General features: G+C 39.8%; 1 protein-coding gene and 1 long non-coding RNA gene across 2 annotated transcripts; one reads left to right on the top strand and one right to left on the bottom strand.

Moving 5' to 3' along the window:
- Positions 1 to 511: 511 nt before the first annotated feature.
- On the bottom strand, positions 512 to 19848 carry lactbl1b (lactamase, beta-like 1b). The gene is made up of 7 exons (XM_072665807.1): positions 19743 to 19848; positions 15937 to 15965; positions 14212 to 14286; positions 13775 to 13932; positions 9822 to 10069; positions 8678 to 8783; positions 512 to 1557 (listed from the first exon to the last, which is right to left on the bottom strand). The coding sequence occupies exons 1-7, from the start codon at positions 19846 to 19848 to the stop codon at positions 579 to 581; spliced, it is 1701 nt and encodes a 566-aa protein (XP_072521908.1). The 3' UTR covers positions 512 to 578.
- LOC140542862 (uncharacterized) lies at positions 2294 to 18094 on the top strand. The gene is made up of 3 exons (XR_011978160.1): positions 2294 to 2475; positions 8492 to 8619; positions 17327 to 18094. It is a non-coding gene; the product is annotated as an uncharacterized lncRNA (long non-coding RNA).
- Positions 19849 to 20126: the final 278 nt, after the last annotated feature.

Below are 20126 nucleotides of genomic sequence, written 5' to 3'. Positions count from 1 at the left end.
GTACAGCGAAATATGTCCTCCGCGTTTAACCGATCTGGTAGTGAACACACACTCACACACACACATGTGCTAGGGGCAGTGAGTACACACACACACACACACCCAGAGTGGTGGGCAGCCAACTCCAGCGCCCGGGGAGCAGAGAGGGTAAAGGGCCTTGCTCAAGGGCCCAACAGTGGCAGCTTGCCGAGCCCGGGAATCGAACCCACAACCCTGTTATCGATAACCCGGCGCTCTAACCGCTGAGCCACCACTGAAAAAAATGGCGTTGGGGATTCAAATCAATAATGTATTAATATTTAGTGGAAAAAAACTTGTATATGTACTGTTGATCTTGGACACTCAAAACAATGTTTGACAGTGTCTGCCTGTGTGTGTGAGAAATCTCTTGAGTTAACAAAACAGGCTGATGAAGGCGATGTGTGTGGATTTTTCCTGTTTTTCCGAGCTGGATTACTCGCTGGATTACTTGCTGACCCTGGTTATTAAGACAATTGTTGAGGGAATTAGGTTCAGTAAATAGATCAGTTCTGTGTATCGTACATAGTTACTTTGAAATAATATAATAATTTCAGGTGTCAGTTAGAAAACGTGGGCCTTTGAGCTATTCGAATCACGTTGTAAGTGTTAAGACCTGGGGCGTCAAAACCAGGGGAAATCCCTCTTCTGTCAAACACATAAAAATTGAACAGCTGCCCGTCCTGGGCTTCTAATGAGACCGATGCAGAACCTACATGTAAGACACAGGGGTATTCTTTCTCAAACACAACTCTGAACACACGATCCACCAGGTAGTTCAGCTTTATGGTTCGAAATCTTTCAGGAATCAAGTTTTCGATCTGAGGGCCAAACTGCTGCATAACAAGGACTCCACCTGGCCCTGCTTTGATTTCATAGAACGTTATGTTGCCGTATGTGTAGAACCCTACATACGGTGTAGGATTCGGAGGGGGAACAAGGACCCTCTTGGCATCCCTGAAGGCTCGCTCCATAGCTGGGATGATGTATGAATATGCTTTTGCCACTATGTCCTGGTTCTGAGGCCTGGTCCCAGCCATTAAAATGACCAAGCCAAGCCTGAGACGGGGAACCAATGAGAAAGTAGCAGAATATCCATCTAGGTCACCATCTTTGCGGACCAGTTCATAGCCACGCTGCTCATTGACCTCCCATGGTGTTCCTGTGCGGTTAGCAAAATAGTCCTTATCACAGCGGAACAGAGGAGTTAGCATTATCTTTAGTGTGTCTGGCTCCAGAAGCTTTCGGTGATAAGCGCCCAGAAGCATCATGGCCAGCTTGGCCAGGTCGGCTGCAGTGGAGAACATCTGACCCGAAGGGCGATACCAGCCAAGGTCATAAAGTGGTGCTGGCTGGCCGCTGATGTAAACACCAATAGCCATCTGACCCTGGATATTGGAGGTGATGTCAAAGCCTGTATCCTCCATCCCCAGACGGTCCAGGATGTTGTCAGAGATCCAGCGCTGATAGTTAACTCGCACTACTCTCTCAGCCAGGACATGGGCTAACAAGGAGAAGGCCAAGTTGCTGTAGTGACATCTTGAGGAAACAAAAGGGATTTAAGATCAGATGTGGATTTTTGGAAAACATACATCAGCTGACGAGTTAAATGATTGGTAAATTATTGCTTGTTTTATCAAGATCTTGAGTTATCATGGCAAAACGAATTTTTAAAATTTATAATTTAAAATAAAATATTTCAATTTCGATAACATCTCAATACATCAGGAGCATGCTGTGTGCACATCAGTTGTTTCTGTGCTGTGTGAATATGCAGTCTGCTTTCAGTGCTTAAGGTAGTCACACAACCTAAAACTGATACACACTATCCTGCTTGACTCTCTAGGGCCATTAGGCAGTGGGAGCTCGTGCTTGTTTCAGTAGTAAATACTGTATGGAGGGGTGGGGGTGGGTAGTATAGAACTAAACATTCGTGTTTGCGTTGATGACATTTTAGCTCTTTATCAAACAAATGGTAAGTATGATTATTCTAAGATGAAACGCTGTGTGCTTTACACTCATGGTCGCAGACCACAGCAAGGGGAAAAGTTAGTATCTCAAATAGATTAACTGTGGTCAAAGAACCAAAAAAGTAAACAAAGTGTCACGCCTGCGTCGCCGCGCCCGCCCTAACATGCCACGGCCCGCAAGCGTCCAGGAGGATTGTCACATTCACAGTCACGGTTATGTCGTGTTTGAGGACTTTTATGTTGACACGGACTTTTACGTTGACACTCATTGTCGCCATTTTGTTTGTGTTAGCGTCATGTGTTCGTTCAGTGTTTTGGTTAATGTGTGCCACCTGTGGCTGGCGTATGTAAGGAGGGCTAGTGCCAGCTGCCGGTTGCCGAGTGCACCCACTTTACTCAGGGAACCCGTCGGACTAATCGACGGATTCACCGGACAGAAGTGGTTCTGTTAGACACACGGACTCTGTCGGACTATTCAAGAGCTCAGGTAACGAGCTACTCGTATGCTAGTGATTCACGGAAGCTAGCCCCGCCACCGGATTTCGGTCTTCAGGGTTTGGCGGCTGATCTCTCACGTCTCGTAAGTTCAGAGCGCCTGACGAGCGCAGTTATTTACGTTGTCTGTAGTTTTCCCCAGGCACGGCCTGAAGGTTTTGGTTCACGTCTCAGTTCTAGCTCGGCTCCGGTAACTGTTGTGTTTCTGTTCACCCCGTTTTCCCCAGTAACAATTGCTGCTTTGTTTTTTGTTTTTGCTGTTGCTGTCTTTTGTTTTTGCTTGCATGGGGTCCATCCCCTGCAAATGTTCTCCCTCTCTGTCTGACATAGCCACTCCTGACACAAAGGCATAATTTCTTAAAGAAAACACTTTGAATTCTCAAATTATAACACTGTTCTTTTGCTGTTTTCTGTTTATGGTAAATTAAATATGTGAATGAATCCATATGCTTTTTTTCACATTTTTTTCACCCTTTAGGGCAACATTCACAAGGCTACATGACACCTATAAGTCTTATAACTTTTATAAGAACTGATAAGCATAAGTTGCCTATATTACGATTCATTTTATAAGTTATGACCACATTCCACCCCAGATAGCTTATAGGAAACACTTGTTAAAATTAGCCAGTCAGTTGTTATAAAGGCTTACAGAGCTGTGAAAAAGCATTTATCCCCTGTCCACTTTCTTCTGTTTTTGCAAATTTTCACATTCAAGTGTTTCCTTTAAAACATTTTGAATTGTGTTAACCATGGCCATATTTAACCATAAACTGGCACATCGTCTCAATGGGTTTCACCACTCCAAAACTTAAGTTTGTTTCTTTTGAGTCATTCAAAGGTGGACTTTCTTGTGTGCTTGAGATCATTGTCCCACTACATAACCTATTCTTGGGTATGAGGTCCCGAAATGACAGATGGACAATTTCGTTCAGGATTTTCTCACAAGTCACCCAGGTCCTGCAGTAGCAAAGCAGCCCCAGACCACCACACTACCACTATCAGGTTTGAATGGTAGTATGATGTTCTTGTGGTGAAATGTGATATTAGCTTTTTCCAGATTTAGTGGAACCTATGGCTGTCAAGATGTTCCACCTGTGACTCATTAGTCCAGATAATATTATTCCAAAAGTATTGGGGATCATCTAGATGTTTTGTGGCAAATGCGAGATGCTGGTCAGCAGTGGTTTGCGCCTTGCAACTCTCTCATGGATAGCACTTTTGTCCCCCTGTCTTTCTTATTGTGGACATTTTGGAATGTGGCATAATTTGCTGCTAGTAGTATTAAGTACCACTTTATACCAAAATGATTTGTGACTGTGGGAAATTCCCCACGTGACATCATTGTGTAGGTAGGTGTGTGGGAATATTATTCCAATTTTTCCTACGGTAGAAGTGTTTTTCATTTTCTGAGAATGAAACAAACTGTAACTTGACCAATTTGACGTTGACTGAGAGAGAGCTCTACATGCTCAATCAACACATCCTGAAAACAAAACAGGTTGGTGAAATCCATTCTATTCTGGTTCAGACACGAAACACGAGACCCAGCTTTCACGATTCGAGCTTCTGTCTGTAAAGAAAACATGGACTGATGAGCGTTAAGGTGAGATCCGCCTTTCAACAAAGACCTATAACTCTGATAATAATGCCTACAGAGTTCAGCTGGAGTTACGAACGACTGGAGTCGTACGTCAAGACAGCTTGTGTAAAAATAATGAGAAGCAATGGATTTACTTTTTCCCCTATAAAATGAGACCAAGAAGATCATTGAAGGTTTGCTCTATGAAACATCATAGACATCTATGAAACGACCTATCACATTTTGACTGGTGAGTAAAGTGGGTTTTTGTTTGTTTTTTTTTACCTTAATCAGCTTCCATAGTTCTATAAGAGATGACTTATGTTTGACGGTTCAAATCACAGTAATCACGTACAATCCCTTCAACCATTTACTTTCACCAGCGCGCAACAAGTGCACTTGCATCAACTGCGACGTACCTGGGATGAGAGTGCTGCTGACCAGTCAAAACGACCAAGACAAAGATGAATTTGAAGACAATAAATGGGTGAGGTTGTCCTCACCTTCGCTAAGCAACAGTGTAAAGGGTGTAAAATTGACCATCCATCACAAAATCAACACCTGCGTGAAAGGGGTGCCGGTGCATTTCCTAGATGTGTTAAAACAAAAGTGAGACCATCCTTTGCAAAACTATGCGTCTGGAGTTTGGAGTACCGACCAGCCGGATGAATTTGTAATGCATATCCTACAAAAAAGAATCAATATCATAGACAAATTCTTTTTTTCCCCTTTTTACTTACTCCTGAGAGAATATTTTTGTCTGGTCGAGGCATTTTTGATGGTTAAAGACGGGATGGAAAGGCGTAACTGGGTAGGAAATGCCATCCACTGTCAAATTGAAAGATTCTACATCACAGTGATAAAAATGAAAAGGGTTGTGAGTGTAAGATCCGCTAAAGGCCAACCCCCAAAACTATACATTTAGATACTTGTCCCAGAAACAAATGATTTTCTTGATTGGATCCGCAATTACCGGCGGGTACACTAATCAGTTTAACGGTCACACGTTCTAGCGGATACTTTGCGTTTGAACTCATCAGTGCGGAGGCAGTACCCAGGAACCAACAAATGTTCTGTGAAACCCAGCATATGAGCCAAAGCTCCAGACGTTTGGTCTTGAAAAATGAGCTTTGGCTCATTTGTTGGGTTTCACAGAACATAGGTGGGTCACTGCGCACAGGGGCGCTCACACAGCCTTTTTAAAGGGTGAAAGTCAGAACACCGCTAAAGATGTTGTTTCCGCTGTGGCGGACAAAGCAGTTCAAAGATTTACAGACAGTCAAGAGGGCACGCGTCTATCCGTGTATATGTTTCTCTGGGTGATGAACTGATTTCCCAGAGCAATTCGACCAATGGCTACCAAGCCGTCATGGAGTGTTTGCTGAATTATTCTGAGATCTTAATTTTCCGCCGGAATGTTTAGAATGGATACTGCGGGACATATGGATGACGCTGACCCCACTTGAGATAAGCAGAGCCTGGTGTGGAGAAGCGAGTTCAGCGAACAGAGCATGGTTCGAATTTGTTTTAGATGTCTTTCGATCCCCTGTGACTGTGCAAGCACCAGCTTATTTTCCCATTACTGAATTTGACTGCAGCAATTGCTGTCCTTAAAGCTAAACTGCGCAATTTGAAACTCCCTTGCTAGTGGCTGTCCTATAGGTCAAGTGTTCTCCCTCTCAGGGCTTTCACATGAAGAATATACTCTAGTGTCTGCCGTGTCCACATCCTCTGACCATGGTTCCACCACCCTGGCTGTTGATTTGTCTAACGCATTTTTGACACCAGATGAAATGTCACAGCTTCTCTTGGCAGATTTTGCAGATGTTTTCAGCTCTCACCCTTATGATTATGGCTGTACTGACCTTATTTATTATACTATTGACAAAGGTGATGCTAAGCCCGTTAATTTACGACCTTATAGCACATCTCCAGCAACGCAGGCCCTACTGCGACAGGAACTGGACAAGCTCTTGGAGCATGGTGTTCTAGAGGAATCACATGGTCCATGGTGTTCCTCGGTGGTGCATGTCCGCAAAAAGGAATTTACTGCAAATTGAATGCAGTCACGGTTAAGGACTCTTTGAGTGGATGACACTTTAGACAGGTGGACTGGTGCCCACATTTTCAGCACTATTGATCTAACTGTTGGATATTGGCAGATTCCACTCCATCCACAAGATATAGAGAAAACGGCATTCTCTACGAGCGCAGGTTTTTTTTCAGTTCCGAACCATGTCGATGGGAATTTTAAACGCGCCACCAAGCTTCCATTGCTTAATGGAATTAGTTCTTTGTGGCCTCCACTTGAATGTTTAATTTATCTTGATGACATTATTGTGTATATATAGTGTAGACTTTTCCCAACATCTTCTACACTTGAAAGAGATTTTTCAACAGTTTCGTGCTGCCGGACTCTAAGTGTCACCTGGCTCAATCACCTAACTCACAAAAGTGTGCCGTTCGAATGGTCCCCTGCCACAAATGATGTCTTCCATAAATTAAAACACGCCTTGACCTCACCGCCTATCATGGCGTTGCCCAATCTGGACGCTCCTTTCCTGCTATACATCGATGCTTTCATTCATGCCATTTGCAGTGTCTTGTCCCAAAGGGTGGCTGGGAAAGAACATATGTGAGTCATACACTTTCCACTTCAGAAAGAAAGTGGTCAACCTTTGACCGTGAGCTGTACGCTATTGTGTGGTCTGTTCATAATTTTACCACTATTTGGCCTTTCATCAACTCACCATCATCACGGACCACAAACCATTAGTGGGTCTCAAGAAACTTCCAATTGATCAGGATCCCACTGGAAGACATGTGCGTTGGGCTATTGAACTGGACCTCCACAACTGGATAATACTACACAAAGACGGAACTTTCCTCGTCCGTAAAGGGTGAACCGGCCCGACTTTCAATGCTGTTTTGCTTCTCAACAAAATGTCTTGCTTAGCAACAACCTCACCCGTTATTAGTCTACGTTTCCTTACAGACACAGAGAAGCTTGAATCGTGAACGGTGGGTCTCGTGTTTCGTGTCTGAACCAGCACAGAATGGATTTCACCAACCTGTTTTCGGGATGTTTTGATAGAGCATGTAGAGCTCTCTCTCAGTCAACGTCACATTGGTCAAGATACCGTTCTTTTCCGTAAAATGACCAGAGAACATTTTCTGTTTTTAAGTCTTTAATCTGGCGTTGTTTGAATAATCTATTAGAGTACCGGAAAACAAAGTTGCTCTGCCTTCTTTTCCCCAGCGTGACGTTTTGTTTTAAATCATCCTTATCATGTTTATCCCCTGGATATTTTACCCATTGGAATGACTTTTTCAGACAACGGATGGCCAGTATTCCAGAGAAACATTGCAGGCCTTGAAAATATTAAAAATACATTCTTTGTATGTTTCCTTGGTGAAAGTAGTCGATCAATCGATTCAAGTTCCTACCTTTGGAAGTTGGTGGGAATCCATACTGAATTTCCTCAAAATGTGTGTGGGTGTGGGTGCCACTCTTTCGCTGGTGATGTGTGGAAGCCCTATGGTCAGAGGGGGATTTTTAAAGCAATTCTGTACTTTTTTTTTCCCTCTAACATCATCCCTCATGATTTTGTCATGTTTTACAGAAATGGACAACTGTTTGATGGAAAAATGAGCCTTACTTTCCCCAAGCCCATGTCAAATCATACAAAATTTATGACTTTGCTTCTCTGGGTCTTTGGTGCAGCTGTCACGTGTGCGTGCACACACATACACACTGGGAAAATGTGGGGAAACATTTTTTAAATTTCCTAAGCTCCTACAGTGGAAACAATTCACGTGTGACCAAGAGCAACAGCTGATTTATGGAAATATATACCTATTTATACCTCTATAATCTATACCTATTTTTCATCAATAAAAATACAGAGTACAAAAATGTTTTTTATATACATAACATGAGAAAACAAACAAGCTTGTAGGATAAGAATCCACTGTATGTTGCTTGGGGAACTCCTTTAGACAGAATCTAGTCTCAGAAGGTTTTTTTTACATTGTCTGTACATTCCTTACCATTTTTTTTTAATGGAGTGGAAATTATGTTGATGTGGGATTACTAAAGAATGATCTTAAATTTCACAGACTCCTACATAATCCTATAGTAGGAAAAAACAGTCCTTCCATTGGCAAAGAATTAGAAACATTTCCCACACTTCTGCCGTGGGAAAAAGTTGAAAAATATTCGCACACACCTACCTACATGATGATGTCCCACAGTCATAAATTTTCTTGGCATAAAGTGGTACTTAATACTACTGCTGCTTTTTGAGACCTAGCTGCTACTGACTGGTTTTATTTAAGGTGTTACGGACAGAGGGAAGGATTGAGGATGTATGTATATGGTGTACTTTTTTCCCTTCCCCTCTGTCTTTGTCTGTTTAAATGACAGGTCATTGGTCTCAAGAGGATTCACCTGTGTTGGTGATGTGGTTCCTGGGAAAAAGCTGCCACTATAAAGACATCTTGTTTTGGCTGCGTGGGAGGCATCTCATTATACCATAAGGACTTCTAAGAAAGGTGAATCATCTACGCATCATTTCTGAATCTAACTGCATTGCTATTGTTTAAAACGTACTTGGTTCCTGGATCTGCAACCAACACATCATCCTGTAAAAGATGAATCGCAGCTTGAGTCTTGCCTTTCCACAGCAGGTTAGTTGCCCGGAGTCTTCTAGGTAAACCTGCAGGAGGGCATAATGTGGAAAACAAATTAACTGTGGTAATAATTAATAGAAATGTTAGAGAAAATGTGTACTAAGTGGTACAGTGCAGTGAAATTAAAATGCAGTGGTCGTGTTGAAATCAGTATTTCTTTATACGACCCATTTTGCCTCATAAACTCCAACTACTGCAAAGGAAAAACTACATCAAATGGAACATCTAGATGCATTATTGTCTCAGAACCAAATGTGTTTTTGGGATATTTGAATGTGACTGCTGATGCAATGTTTTAACAGAATAAAACATGCAAACAATGATCAAGGCTGACAAATTGCAGAGAATAAATAAAGAAAGCGCTTTGCCTTTAGTCTAAAAGGGTACTTTTCCTACAATTATTTTATATTTGCCCATGAGGTTTACTTATAGTTTGTATGGCTTTATAATCCAAAAATAATTCATAATTTATTTTTACGCACCCATTTTTCAACCTCTCTTTATCTCTTAGAATTAAACAGACTGGTTTTGTTAATATGATTTTCAGATTAAAGACACACACACCAAACCCTAACCTTAACCCCACCCTTTCAGGGTTATGTTTAGGGTTAGATTTAAGATTTAGGTTAAGCTTATCATTTCGGGTGACATGTAGTGGTGCATTCATCAAACAGTCATTTACATTGAAGTTACAGTTCAATTGTCTTTAAGAGATATTCAGTTGAATGTCAGGTGAGCACCTACGAGGCATCTGAAATGGACCAGTGTTGTCAACTGCTGAATAGCCAGAGATATGTAAATGAGTTGGTAAGGAACAGTAAAATAAGACTGAAGTAGGTCACTCAGGACTGATAGGACTGATGAAAAGGTCACTCAAACCTATCTTGGTGCTGTTATTCTGATGTTGACAGCACCAAGATAGGTTTACTGAATGCAGCAACATCTGGTTTCCACTTATGTTGTAAATCCTTCACAGGCATTTATGAATGCATCCTAAATGTAATGGTTAAGACATATGAAGTGATCTCATAATGTGTCAGTAAGACATGATTTATGGGGCTTACCAGAGAGTTGGCTGACCATTCTCCGCAAAGTGACGGAAGATGAGCGGATCTGGACCTCGCCACTATCCAGAAAGATCAGGCCGTCTGTCACATACTTCAGCTCAGAATCTTTGCTCTTGCCCAGGGGGTTTTTGATGGTGAAGTTCTCTACATACTTTTCCAATGGATCATCTAAAGAGGTCACTTTACCATCTTCCCATAGACGATAGAGCATCAGAGTGGGGAAAATCTTGGACAGGCTAGCAATCCTACACACATCATAAGGCAAGTAATCAACCAATATTAGTTTAATTTATACGTTTATTAGGCTGTCTAAACCTTGTCTATCAGCTGATAGTTTCTAATTGCAATTGGTAACATGACTCTGGCCTGATTTGCCAATCAAGGTCTGAGATATGAGCCTTTACAATGCTCAGGGTGTTTAAACCTTTGCACAGGCCACATGGATGATTTTTATATTACAACAATAAAAATCAAGTTACTTAAAAAAAAGACAAAAAATACACAAAAAAGGTAAATTTTGTTGAAATTTCAACATAGGGTCTAAAGAGGCGTCGATGCAAGTGAAAGAGGCGATTAACAACTAAAGTAGACAAACGAAGAATATTTTCCTTGAACAACAAAAGTCTTTTCTCAACTCAAAATCTAATCAAATCAGTTAATTAATATAATAATATAATTATTATTATATGAAGTATTAAGAAGAAAATGCTCTACTTTCCGCTCAGATTTAGGCAAATGCTACAAAACACATAGGATGGTGCTTCCGAGTAGTGATGGACAATGACCCAAAACATACAGTGAAAGCAACCAAAGAGTATCTTTAGGCAAAGAATGTAAAATATGGCTGCAATTCCTAAACCATCAATGCAACATTAAAAACTGTCTGTCCAAATAATTAGGTCTGTATTTTAGTTGTTTGCCCCATCTCAGACACATTGATTGGTAAATGCTCTTTTTGAAGCCACTTAGCTTTGAGCAGCAGAAAGACATAACGGTTGATGGGCTCACCCAGAGTTAAATTGCAAGAAAATAAAAATAGCTGCCATGCTGAAGCTGCTGACAAAGGATGCAAATGAATGACAGCTAGAGACTTGAAGCTTCAGCCTCAGTCTCTTGGCTACTTTATGAACACTTTCTTGACACTTCACTTTGACTTTGAAAAACCCACTAAGGATTATGGATTATAGGTGAGTCCAGGAACAAGCTTTACTTTAGGAACAAATACAACAAGACCTTTAAAGTAAACTGCAGAAATGAACATACTTCTACAAAGATACTACAACATACTAAGTAAATTGGGCGTTAATTAACCTCTACAAAGTTACAACACACAAAGTGAATTGTCTACTATAATTGGCAAATCTCTACAAAATGCTACAATTTACAAAATAAATTGAAGTGTAAACTTTTCCAAGGTTGCTCCTATGTACAAAGTTAATGGTTGAATCCATTTAGAACACTGGTAAACAGACACAAAGATGCTAAGTGAAAAGTGAATTGTCAAAGCTAAAAAGGGCATAAGAAGAGGAAGCTCTACTCCAAAATAGAAGACCAAGGTGTTTTCATTGGTAAACTTCATTGTAAAGAGAAGAGCAAAGGTTTTAAATATTTAAAGCATGTTTAGCTTTAAAAGTAAACAAAGTATAATTTTGAGCACAAACTTTATAAGAACAATTGCATTTAGCTTTTATGTTGCTTTTTTAAATAACAGGTACATTATCTTATACTGATTGGGCTGTACAGAGCATCCCTTTAAAAGTGAGAGATATTTAGAAGATTATTTACAAATGATAAGAATTACATTTGTAATTAACATCAAGTCATTAAAACTATTTATGACCATTTCACATGTGACCTCTATTAAGAGTCATAGCAAGATAAAAAGTGCAAGTAAAGGTGTAGACAGGAATAACAGGACGTTAACAGAAATAACAGATGCAAATATGGGAAGATTTCTTTTTTTCTTGCATTATTTCAAGCATACAATGCATTATTAGTTTCTAAACCTCAGAACCTACCCACTTAAATCTACACATACACAGAATTATGTATTTTTCTTATGCGTTTTATTTTTTCCAAAATGTCCAGCTATTTATTTTAGCCCACCCCTGTGCTACACAAATTCTATTTTGAAGATGTGAATGGAGCAATTTACACGCATGGACAAAATTGTTAGTACATCCCTCGGTAATTGAAATAAAAACCCACAATGGTCACAGAAATAACTTGAATCTGACAAAAGTAATAATAAATACAAATTTTATGAAAATGAACAAATGAGCATCCGACAGATTTTGAACCATGCTTCAACAGAATTATTTTAAAAAGTAAACTCATTAAACAGGCATGGACAAAAATGATGGTACCCCTGAAAATAATGTGACCAAAGGGACATGTTAAATCAAGGTGTGTCCACTAATTAGCAGGTGTCTACAATCTTGTAATCAGTCAGTGGGCCTATATATAGGGCTACAGGTAGTCACTGTGCTGTTTGGTTACATCTAATCACTCTCAGGAGATTAGAAAGAAAATTATAGACAAGCATGTTAAAGGAAAATTGATGACAAATCAATTTCAAGAGACAAATCAAGAGACGGATAATACGAATGGTAACAAAAGAGCCCAGAAAAACTTCTGAAGAGATTAAGAGTGAACTTCAAGCTCAAGGAACATCAGTGTCGGATCGCACCATCTGTCATTGTTTAGGCCAAAGTGGACTCCATGGGAGACGACCAAGGACGACACCATTGCTGAAAACAAATCATAAAAAAGCCAGACTGGAATTTGTCAAACTATATGTTGACAAGCCCCAAAGCTTCTGGGAGAATGTCCTATGGACAGATGAGACAAAAATGGAACTTTTTGCCAGGGCACATCAGCTCTATGTTGACAGACAGAAAAGCATATCAAGAAAAAAAACACTGTCCCTACTGTGAAACATGGAGGAGCCTCTGTTATGTTCTGGGGCTGCTTTGCTGCATCTGGCACAGGGTGTCTTGAAACTGTGCTGGGTACAATGAAATGGGATTCTAGAGAGAAATGTGCTGCCCAGTGTCAGAAATCTTAGGTCATGGGTCGTAGGTCATGGGTCTTGCAACAGGATAATGACCCAAAACACAGCTAAAAACACCCAAGAATGGCTAAGAGGAAAACATTGGACTATTCTGAAGTGGTCTTCTATGAGCCCTGACCTAAATCCTATTGAGCATCTTTGGAAGGAGCTGAAACATGCCGTCTGGAAAAGGCACGCTTCAAACCTGAGACAACTGGAGCAGTTTGCTCATGAGGAGTGGGCCAAAATACCTGCTGAGAGGTGCAGAAATCTCATTGACAGTTACAGGAATCGTTTGATTGCAGTGATTGCCTCAAAAGGTTGTGCAACAAAATATTAAGTTAAGGGTACCATAATTTCTGTCCAGGTCTGTTAATGAGTTTATTTTAAAAAAAGAATAATTCCGTTGAAGCATGGTTAAAAAGCAATGTCTGACTTTCATTGGTTAATTTCCATTGCACTTTTATTTATTATTACTTTTGTCAGATTCAAGTTTTTTCTGTGACCATTGTGGATTTTTCTTTCATTAACCAAGGGGTACCAACAATTTTGTCCACGTGTGTATAACCTCTGTAAAGTCATGTGGATCTTACAGAATGGTACCTTGTGTTCACAGTCCCATTGAAAGATAGCATAGCATTCAGCTGACAAATGAGGAGTTTGGAGTGGAGCAATTACTTGCAGAAAATAATTTAATTGGAGTTAAAATGTTCAGTTTGTAGCAACTGAGACCATATAGGGGCAAGTATGAGCTGTTTGCTGAACAATGGTTTATATGTTACTTTAGACTCAGCTATAGAAACTCAGGATTTCAGCCCACAATGTATAAGCTGGATTCACTGGGTGCTAGTGCTTATAGCAATTATATTTATAATTATGATAAAGGTTTAGAAGTCACCTGTATATGGTGTACTCATTTGGAGGTGCTGAATTGGGATCACTCCCATTCTTCTTGCCGAAATTTCCTGTCCACAGTACAGTATCATTGTAAACAACAATGGCTGATATTGCTGGGAGGCTGGTGGGGTTGATGCTCTGCCTGAGTAAAGTGTCCACCTAAGAATAATAAGGGCAGAAAAACTATTAAGATGTAAGCACAAATCGGGGCATAAAGGATACCATGTTTGAAATAATTACTGTGTGTGTGGACCCAAGTAATGTGGATTAAAACCCAATGCATTTAGAACCATAACACACTTTTTTACACATATTTTAAAATCATAAAATGTATTATTTAGGGAGTTGTCTAGTTTAGTGGTGCAGGCTGTCCAAGGGACTGATGCCTCAGTGTGTTTTAAGTGCTTTCAGGTTGTTTTGATCAGGGAAATGTTTTACTTTCTCTAGTGCCTCCTTTAGGTATGGAATGGGATGCTCCAAAGGCGTGGGTTCAGGAAAACGAGGACACATCTTCTCAGTTCTGGAGTTTTTACCCAAAACCTCATCTGAAGAAACAAATAAACAAACACATCAGGCAAATGTACAATCATTAATTTCTGAACACAAATACTATATTTATGTTTTATACAATATTTGCCTTTTCTTCATACTTAAAACAAACTGAATCCCATGTCCATTAACCATGTAAAAGGTCAGAACTTAACCAAAGCTCTCATGCAGCAGGTGTGTGTTTGTGCCTGTCTAGTGTAGACTTTACAAACAATAGGAAAATACAAAAATAAACATCTAAAGCAGAGAGCAACCAGAATTAGCTAAAGCCCTTTTGCTGTAAGGGGCTGCCTGTGCTGCAGTCAACACGTCAATTCAGTGCTTTGCAAACTGAAACTTAACGAATGAGCTCAAAGGAGGTCTTGAGTCCTCCCTCAAAACAGTGCGACCGGTTGAACCTCAAACAATGATTGAACTCAGATATACAGCTATAATGTTACACCAAACTTTTAAACGTGTTCAAAGCAATAGTATTATACGGATGCTAATATAATTGACTGAAGGGTGTTCGTATCTGTTGAATTAGTTGTATACACGCACAGCCACAATTTGTTTGCATGTGTGTAGAATATTTCTAATGTTGTCATTTTGTGCTTGTAGTATTTCTGCCACCTAATTATGTTCCCTTTCAAGCAAGGCTGTAGTCACAATATTGGAGGACATGTCCCCTCCAACATTCAGATATGGTCAAAATGTCCTCCAGAATTTAAAAGTGATATTATATTGGTTCAGGTCTGCATTCATTTCTACAGCTAAATTTTCACAGCTTTAAACTTGCAACCAGGTCTGACTGAGTCTAATGTCATATTCAAAAAAGAATTGGCCAATCATCATCAAACTTAAAAAATATCTCCAGGTATGAACTGTCTACCACCAACTGAAACATGACGGGTATCGGTTACTGGGGGGTGCCATAGTGAGCCTGCCAACTTTGCAAATGCGAGTCTAAATTATTAGTATTATTAGTAAATACTAATAATCACTGTTTTTCCAGAAATGTGCATTGTTTGAAACAGATATATTTTGGACTAAATTTCCAATTTACATCCTATCGTCTCAACATTGGTCTTATATCAACACAGGGTATCAAGAACATGCCAATCAATCCAGATCAATCAATTCTTCGAGTAATGATACAGCCATACTCTTTATTAGATTGTGACAACCTGTCACACTACATTTAGAGATATTCTCATTCCGGCCACTGGGTGGTAGTAACGATTTAAACAATTGGTTAACAAGCCAAAAAGGGACTCATTTATACAGCATGAGGCTAAAGTTAGCTTCACAGCTCTAGTGTATGGGAAATGTAGAAGAACCTTTGGAAATACTTTGAGTGCAAAGAGGTAGAAGCACCTAGTGGGTGGAACTCTCCTCATTTTTTTATCTTAACAGGATTGAAACTGTTACATTGGTGTTACATTGGTGCCCAAACAGGGACCACCCAAGCCAGTTTAACCCATTAGTATTGCTAGGAATTTATACTTGTAAGGACAAGTATTCCTCTGAATGAGTTACAGTATATGATCTATATTTGTTGGATGATAATTCATACATATACATTCAGTTATGGCTCCACCAAACCCTAAGGCAGTGAATGGAATTGGATTTCACCACAGGGTCATTCGTCACTCGGAGAGAGCCTGTGCGTGACCTTATTTCTATTTTCTATTCTTTTCGTAGCCTGTACATTGGATCTGATGAGGAGTTAGCAGTTGGTGGTGTGTGTTACATGAGCATGACTTTCCAATTGAACTATTTGAAAGATTGGTCTTTTTTTGTTGCAATTCTTAGTAACTGCAGGTATGGTACTGGACATTACAACTCATAAGATGGACAATTACAAGTTACCAGGTTAAGGCAATAATGAGTACTGCTTTGTAGGTAGTGAACTTGAGTATTATCCCACCAGGTTATACCTGTGGTCCTTGTCCCTAAGAAAAATGTCGGGACGCGATTATGTATAGATTACAGAGCTTTAAATGCCAAAACATACCTGGATGAATTTCCAATGCCACCTATTCAAATAGTAGTAGTAGAAGTTGTAGTTTATTCCACCACAGCGAAACAACATCTGAGCCACCATGTGTTTAGTTTGCTGCAAAATCCTCAAGAAATGCAATATGCATTGTCTATGAGAAATGGAAACACTATCTTGAAGGGATGTATTGGTATTTAACCACGGCCATACGCAAAGTCTGTTAGGTGAGACCTTATCTGTGCTTTATGATGATGAAGTGGTAGTGATATTTATATGACTGACGTGAACAACAGGTTTACAGTGCCAGGCTTTAACTGGGCCATACCAGGACTCTTCATTTCTTTCTTTTGTCATGATCAACCGCCACTTTAGCTCAAGTTTTTGGACAGATGGTCTCACATTCTCTTTAAGCAGCTGCTATCAGTCCGACCAGCAGGTTTCTTCCTCCAGCTCTGAGGGAGTTTTTCCTTGCCACTGTCGCCGTTGGCTTGCTCACTGGGGGTTTTGGATCTTTCATGTCTTCTTATGTTTTCTTTTTTTTTCTGTCTTTTACTAATTACTTACTTCATATAGCTGTGTGGGAAGGGTTCGGTATGAGAATCAGCACGCCCAAGTATGTAGTTTTCAAGAAACCTAGAACCCCTAAACACTACAAGACTTATTACACACTAAGGTGCATTACTAATCAACTACAGGGACTACATACTGGTTGGGCTATTCTGTGGTAATAGAAGTTTGTAAGAACACTTTCGTCTCGCCGACAGGCCATAGGCTTTTTAAGGGGTTAAGTAATTTAGATGTTTCTTATAGATGAATTCAAAAGATTGCAGTTCTTTTAGAACCACTTTTCCCAGAACATTGTTTCAATTACAAATATTTTATTTATTTTGGCAAATGTGTTGTTGTACTATTGATTCATTGTTACATGAAGTGGTATTTCTTAATGTTATATATTTCTTAATATGTTACTTCCATTAAGTAAAACCTAACCTTATCCTTAACCTTGGACCACAAAAAACACAGTGGACCAACACTAGCAGATGACATGGCACCCATCACCATCATTGACTGGAAACTTTACACTGGACCTCAAGCAACATGGATTCTGTGCATCTCTTCTCTTCCTCCAGACTCTGGGACCTTGATTTCCAAAGGAAATGCAAAATTTACTTTCATCAGAGAACATAACTTTGGACCACTCAGCAGTAGTCCAGTCCTTTTTGTCTTTAGCCCAGGCAAGACGCTTCAGGCACTGTGTCTTGTTCAAGAGTGGCTTGACACAAGGAATGCGACAGCTGAAACTAATGTCTTGCATATGTCTGTGCGGGTGGTTCTTGAAGCACTGACTCCAGCTGCAGTCCACTCTTTGGGAATCTCCCCCACATTTTTTTAACAGGTTTTGTTTCACAATCCTCTCTAGTGTGCGGTTATCCCTATTGCTTTTTTCTACCACATCTTTTCCTTCCCTTTTTCTCTATTAATGTGCTTGGACACAGAGCTCTGTGAACAGCCAGCCTCTTCAGCAATAACCTTTTGTGTCTTGCCCTCCAATGGACAACTGTCAAATCTTCCCCATGATTGTGTAGCCAACAGAACTAGACTGAGAGACCATTTAAAGGCCTTTGTAGGTGTTTTGAGTTAATTAGCTGAGTAGAGCGTGGCACCAGGTCTCTTCAATATTGAACCTTTTCACAATATTCTAATTTTCTGAGATACTGAATTTGAGGTTTTCATTAGTTGTCAGTTATAACCATCAAAATAAAATAAAATAAATAAACATCTTGAAATATATCAGTCTGTGTGTAATGAATGAATATAATATACAAGTTTCACGTTTTGAATGGAACTACTGAAATAAGTCTTTTTCATGATATTCTAATTTTATGAACAGCACCTGTACTTTGGGTCTGCTTTGCTGTGTCTGGTACAGGATGCCCTTAATCTGTGCAAGGCACAATTAAATCTCAGGACTATAAACACATTCTGGAATGAAACATTCTGCTTTCTGTATCAGAAAGCTCTTAGTCTTTGTCACAGATCATGGTCCTCCATCAGAGGAATGACACACAGTAAAAACACACAGTTAACAGCACCCAAGTATGAGAGGCCTTCTATAAGCCCTGATCTGAATAGTATCAAACATCCTGTGAGCTCCTGACTATTGAAGAACACAGTAAAAGGGGGCTAACAAAGCATACAGATAAACAAATGGACTACAACTAGAAAAGTAAGGTTTGTGAACAAACTTTTGTACCTAAGTATTGCAAGTGGTTTATTCTACAATTTACTACTTTAGTACTGAAAGTAAAAATTCAAGTATGTAGTTATTACAGGGAGCAGTCAATAGTCTGAATTTTTTCAAATGCTTAGACTATTTTTTCAAATGCTTAGACTGAAGGATTGTCACAATTCCTTTGGCTGTAGTACAAGGACTGCAATGTACAAGACAGAGTAAATGGAGTCTTCAATTAACACTCTAAACAAACTTGCCCAAAAGATTGGCTAAACAGAACTGTCAGCAACATGCCACATACAGGTTTTGTATGTAAAAACAAGTGAGGAGAGCACCTTAAAACACATAGCTTAACTCTCTGTAAACAAAACTACAACTAAAAGATATCGGCGGCCATTAGACCGCACACAAGTATTTAAAGGTGGTGAAGATGGTGTTTCTTCTGGTCTTCCATCTGGAAATAAACTGACAAAGCTCTAGCATTAGCATTAGGGAAGTAAAAGTGGAAGTAGGAAAATAAATACTCCATTAGAGTACAGATACAGCATTTTAGTACTTAAGTACAGTAGTGAAGTAGTTCTACTTTGCTACTATACATATCTGGTGTGTAGTGTTTGTTTAGTGCATGTTGTTTTGAGTGTGTGGAGTGTTTAGTATGTAGAATGTGAGTGGTGTTTATAGCTGGTTGTATCCCATGCTGTTGCTGCGGTTACCAGTGTGGTGGCTATAGTGTTGCTAAGCAGTTGCTATGGTATCCCATGTGGTATATATGGTGTTGCTATGGTGCTGCTAAGTTCTTGCTATTGTATCTTAGGTGGTTTCTAGGTGGTTGCAATGGTATCCAAGGTGGTTGCTGTGAAAACCAGGTTGATGCTATGGTGTTGCTAAGTGGTTGTTATGGTTTTGCTGGGTTGTTGCTAATGTATCCTAGGTGATTGATTTGATGTTACTAAGTGGTTGCTAGGTGGCTGATAATATATCCCAGGTGGTTGCTATGGTGCTAGTATGTGATTGCTGAGATGTAGCTATGCTGTAGGTGTTGGATAATAAGGTGTTGCTAGGCAGCTACTAAGGGTTTAGGTTGCTAAGCTGTTAGGGTTGTGTTACTAGGTGCTGTTGAAAAGGAATGGGAGTCTACCAGCATAGAAAGTTACATCACATAACATTACAATAATGATTAGCAATTAGTATATTGTATAGCCCTACCTGATCTTAGCTTGGGAAGATGGTACTGCCAGAAGAAGCATCCAGTCATAATGATGGACAGAACCAGGAAAAAGACCAGGCCCAGATTAGTCCACTTCACCTTCATTTTGCTGCTTTTAGTAAGGCTTTCTATGGCAGCTGGTGGATTTGGCTGAAACAAGCAAACCGGATGGAACAAGGATGGAAGTAGTTAAATTGCCTTTTAATATATCAGAAATTAAAGATTTTAAAAATAAAGACAGTGTTTTAATGTGATTCTATTTTCCAAAATAGTCTGGCTGGCTCCACTGTAATGGAATTGCAATGAAAATAGGTCTGGCACCACAACAGTGTAACCAGCCAAACTGCCAAATAGAAATGCTGCAAGCAAGGTTGGGGAAAAGG

The sequence above is a fragment of the Salminus brasiliensis genome, chromosome 21 (assembly GCF_030463535.1).
Source record: "Salminus brasiliensis chromosome 21, fSalBra1.hap2, whole genome shotgun sequence".
NCBI classification, from domain to species: Eukaryota; Metazoa; Chordata; class Actinopteri; order Characiformes; family Bryconidae; genus Salminus; species Salminus brasiliensis.
Note: the sequence above shows the minus strand (reverse complement) of the source record. Positions and strands in the feature narration are given on the sequence as shown.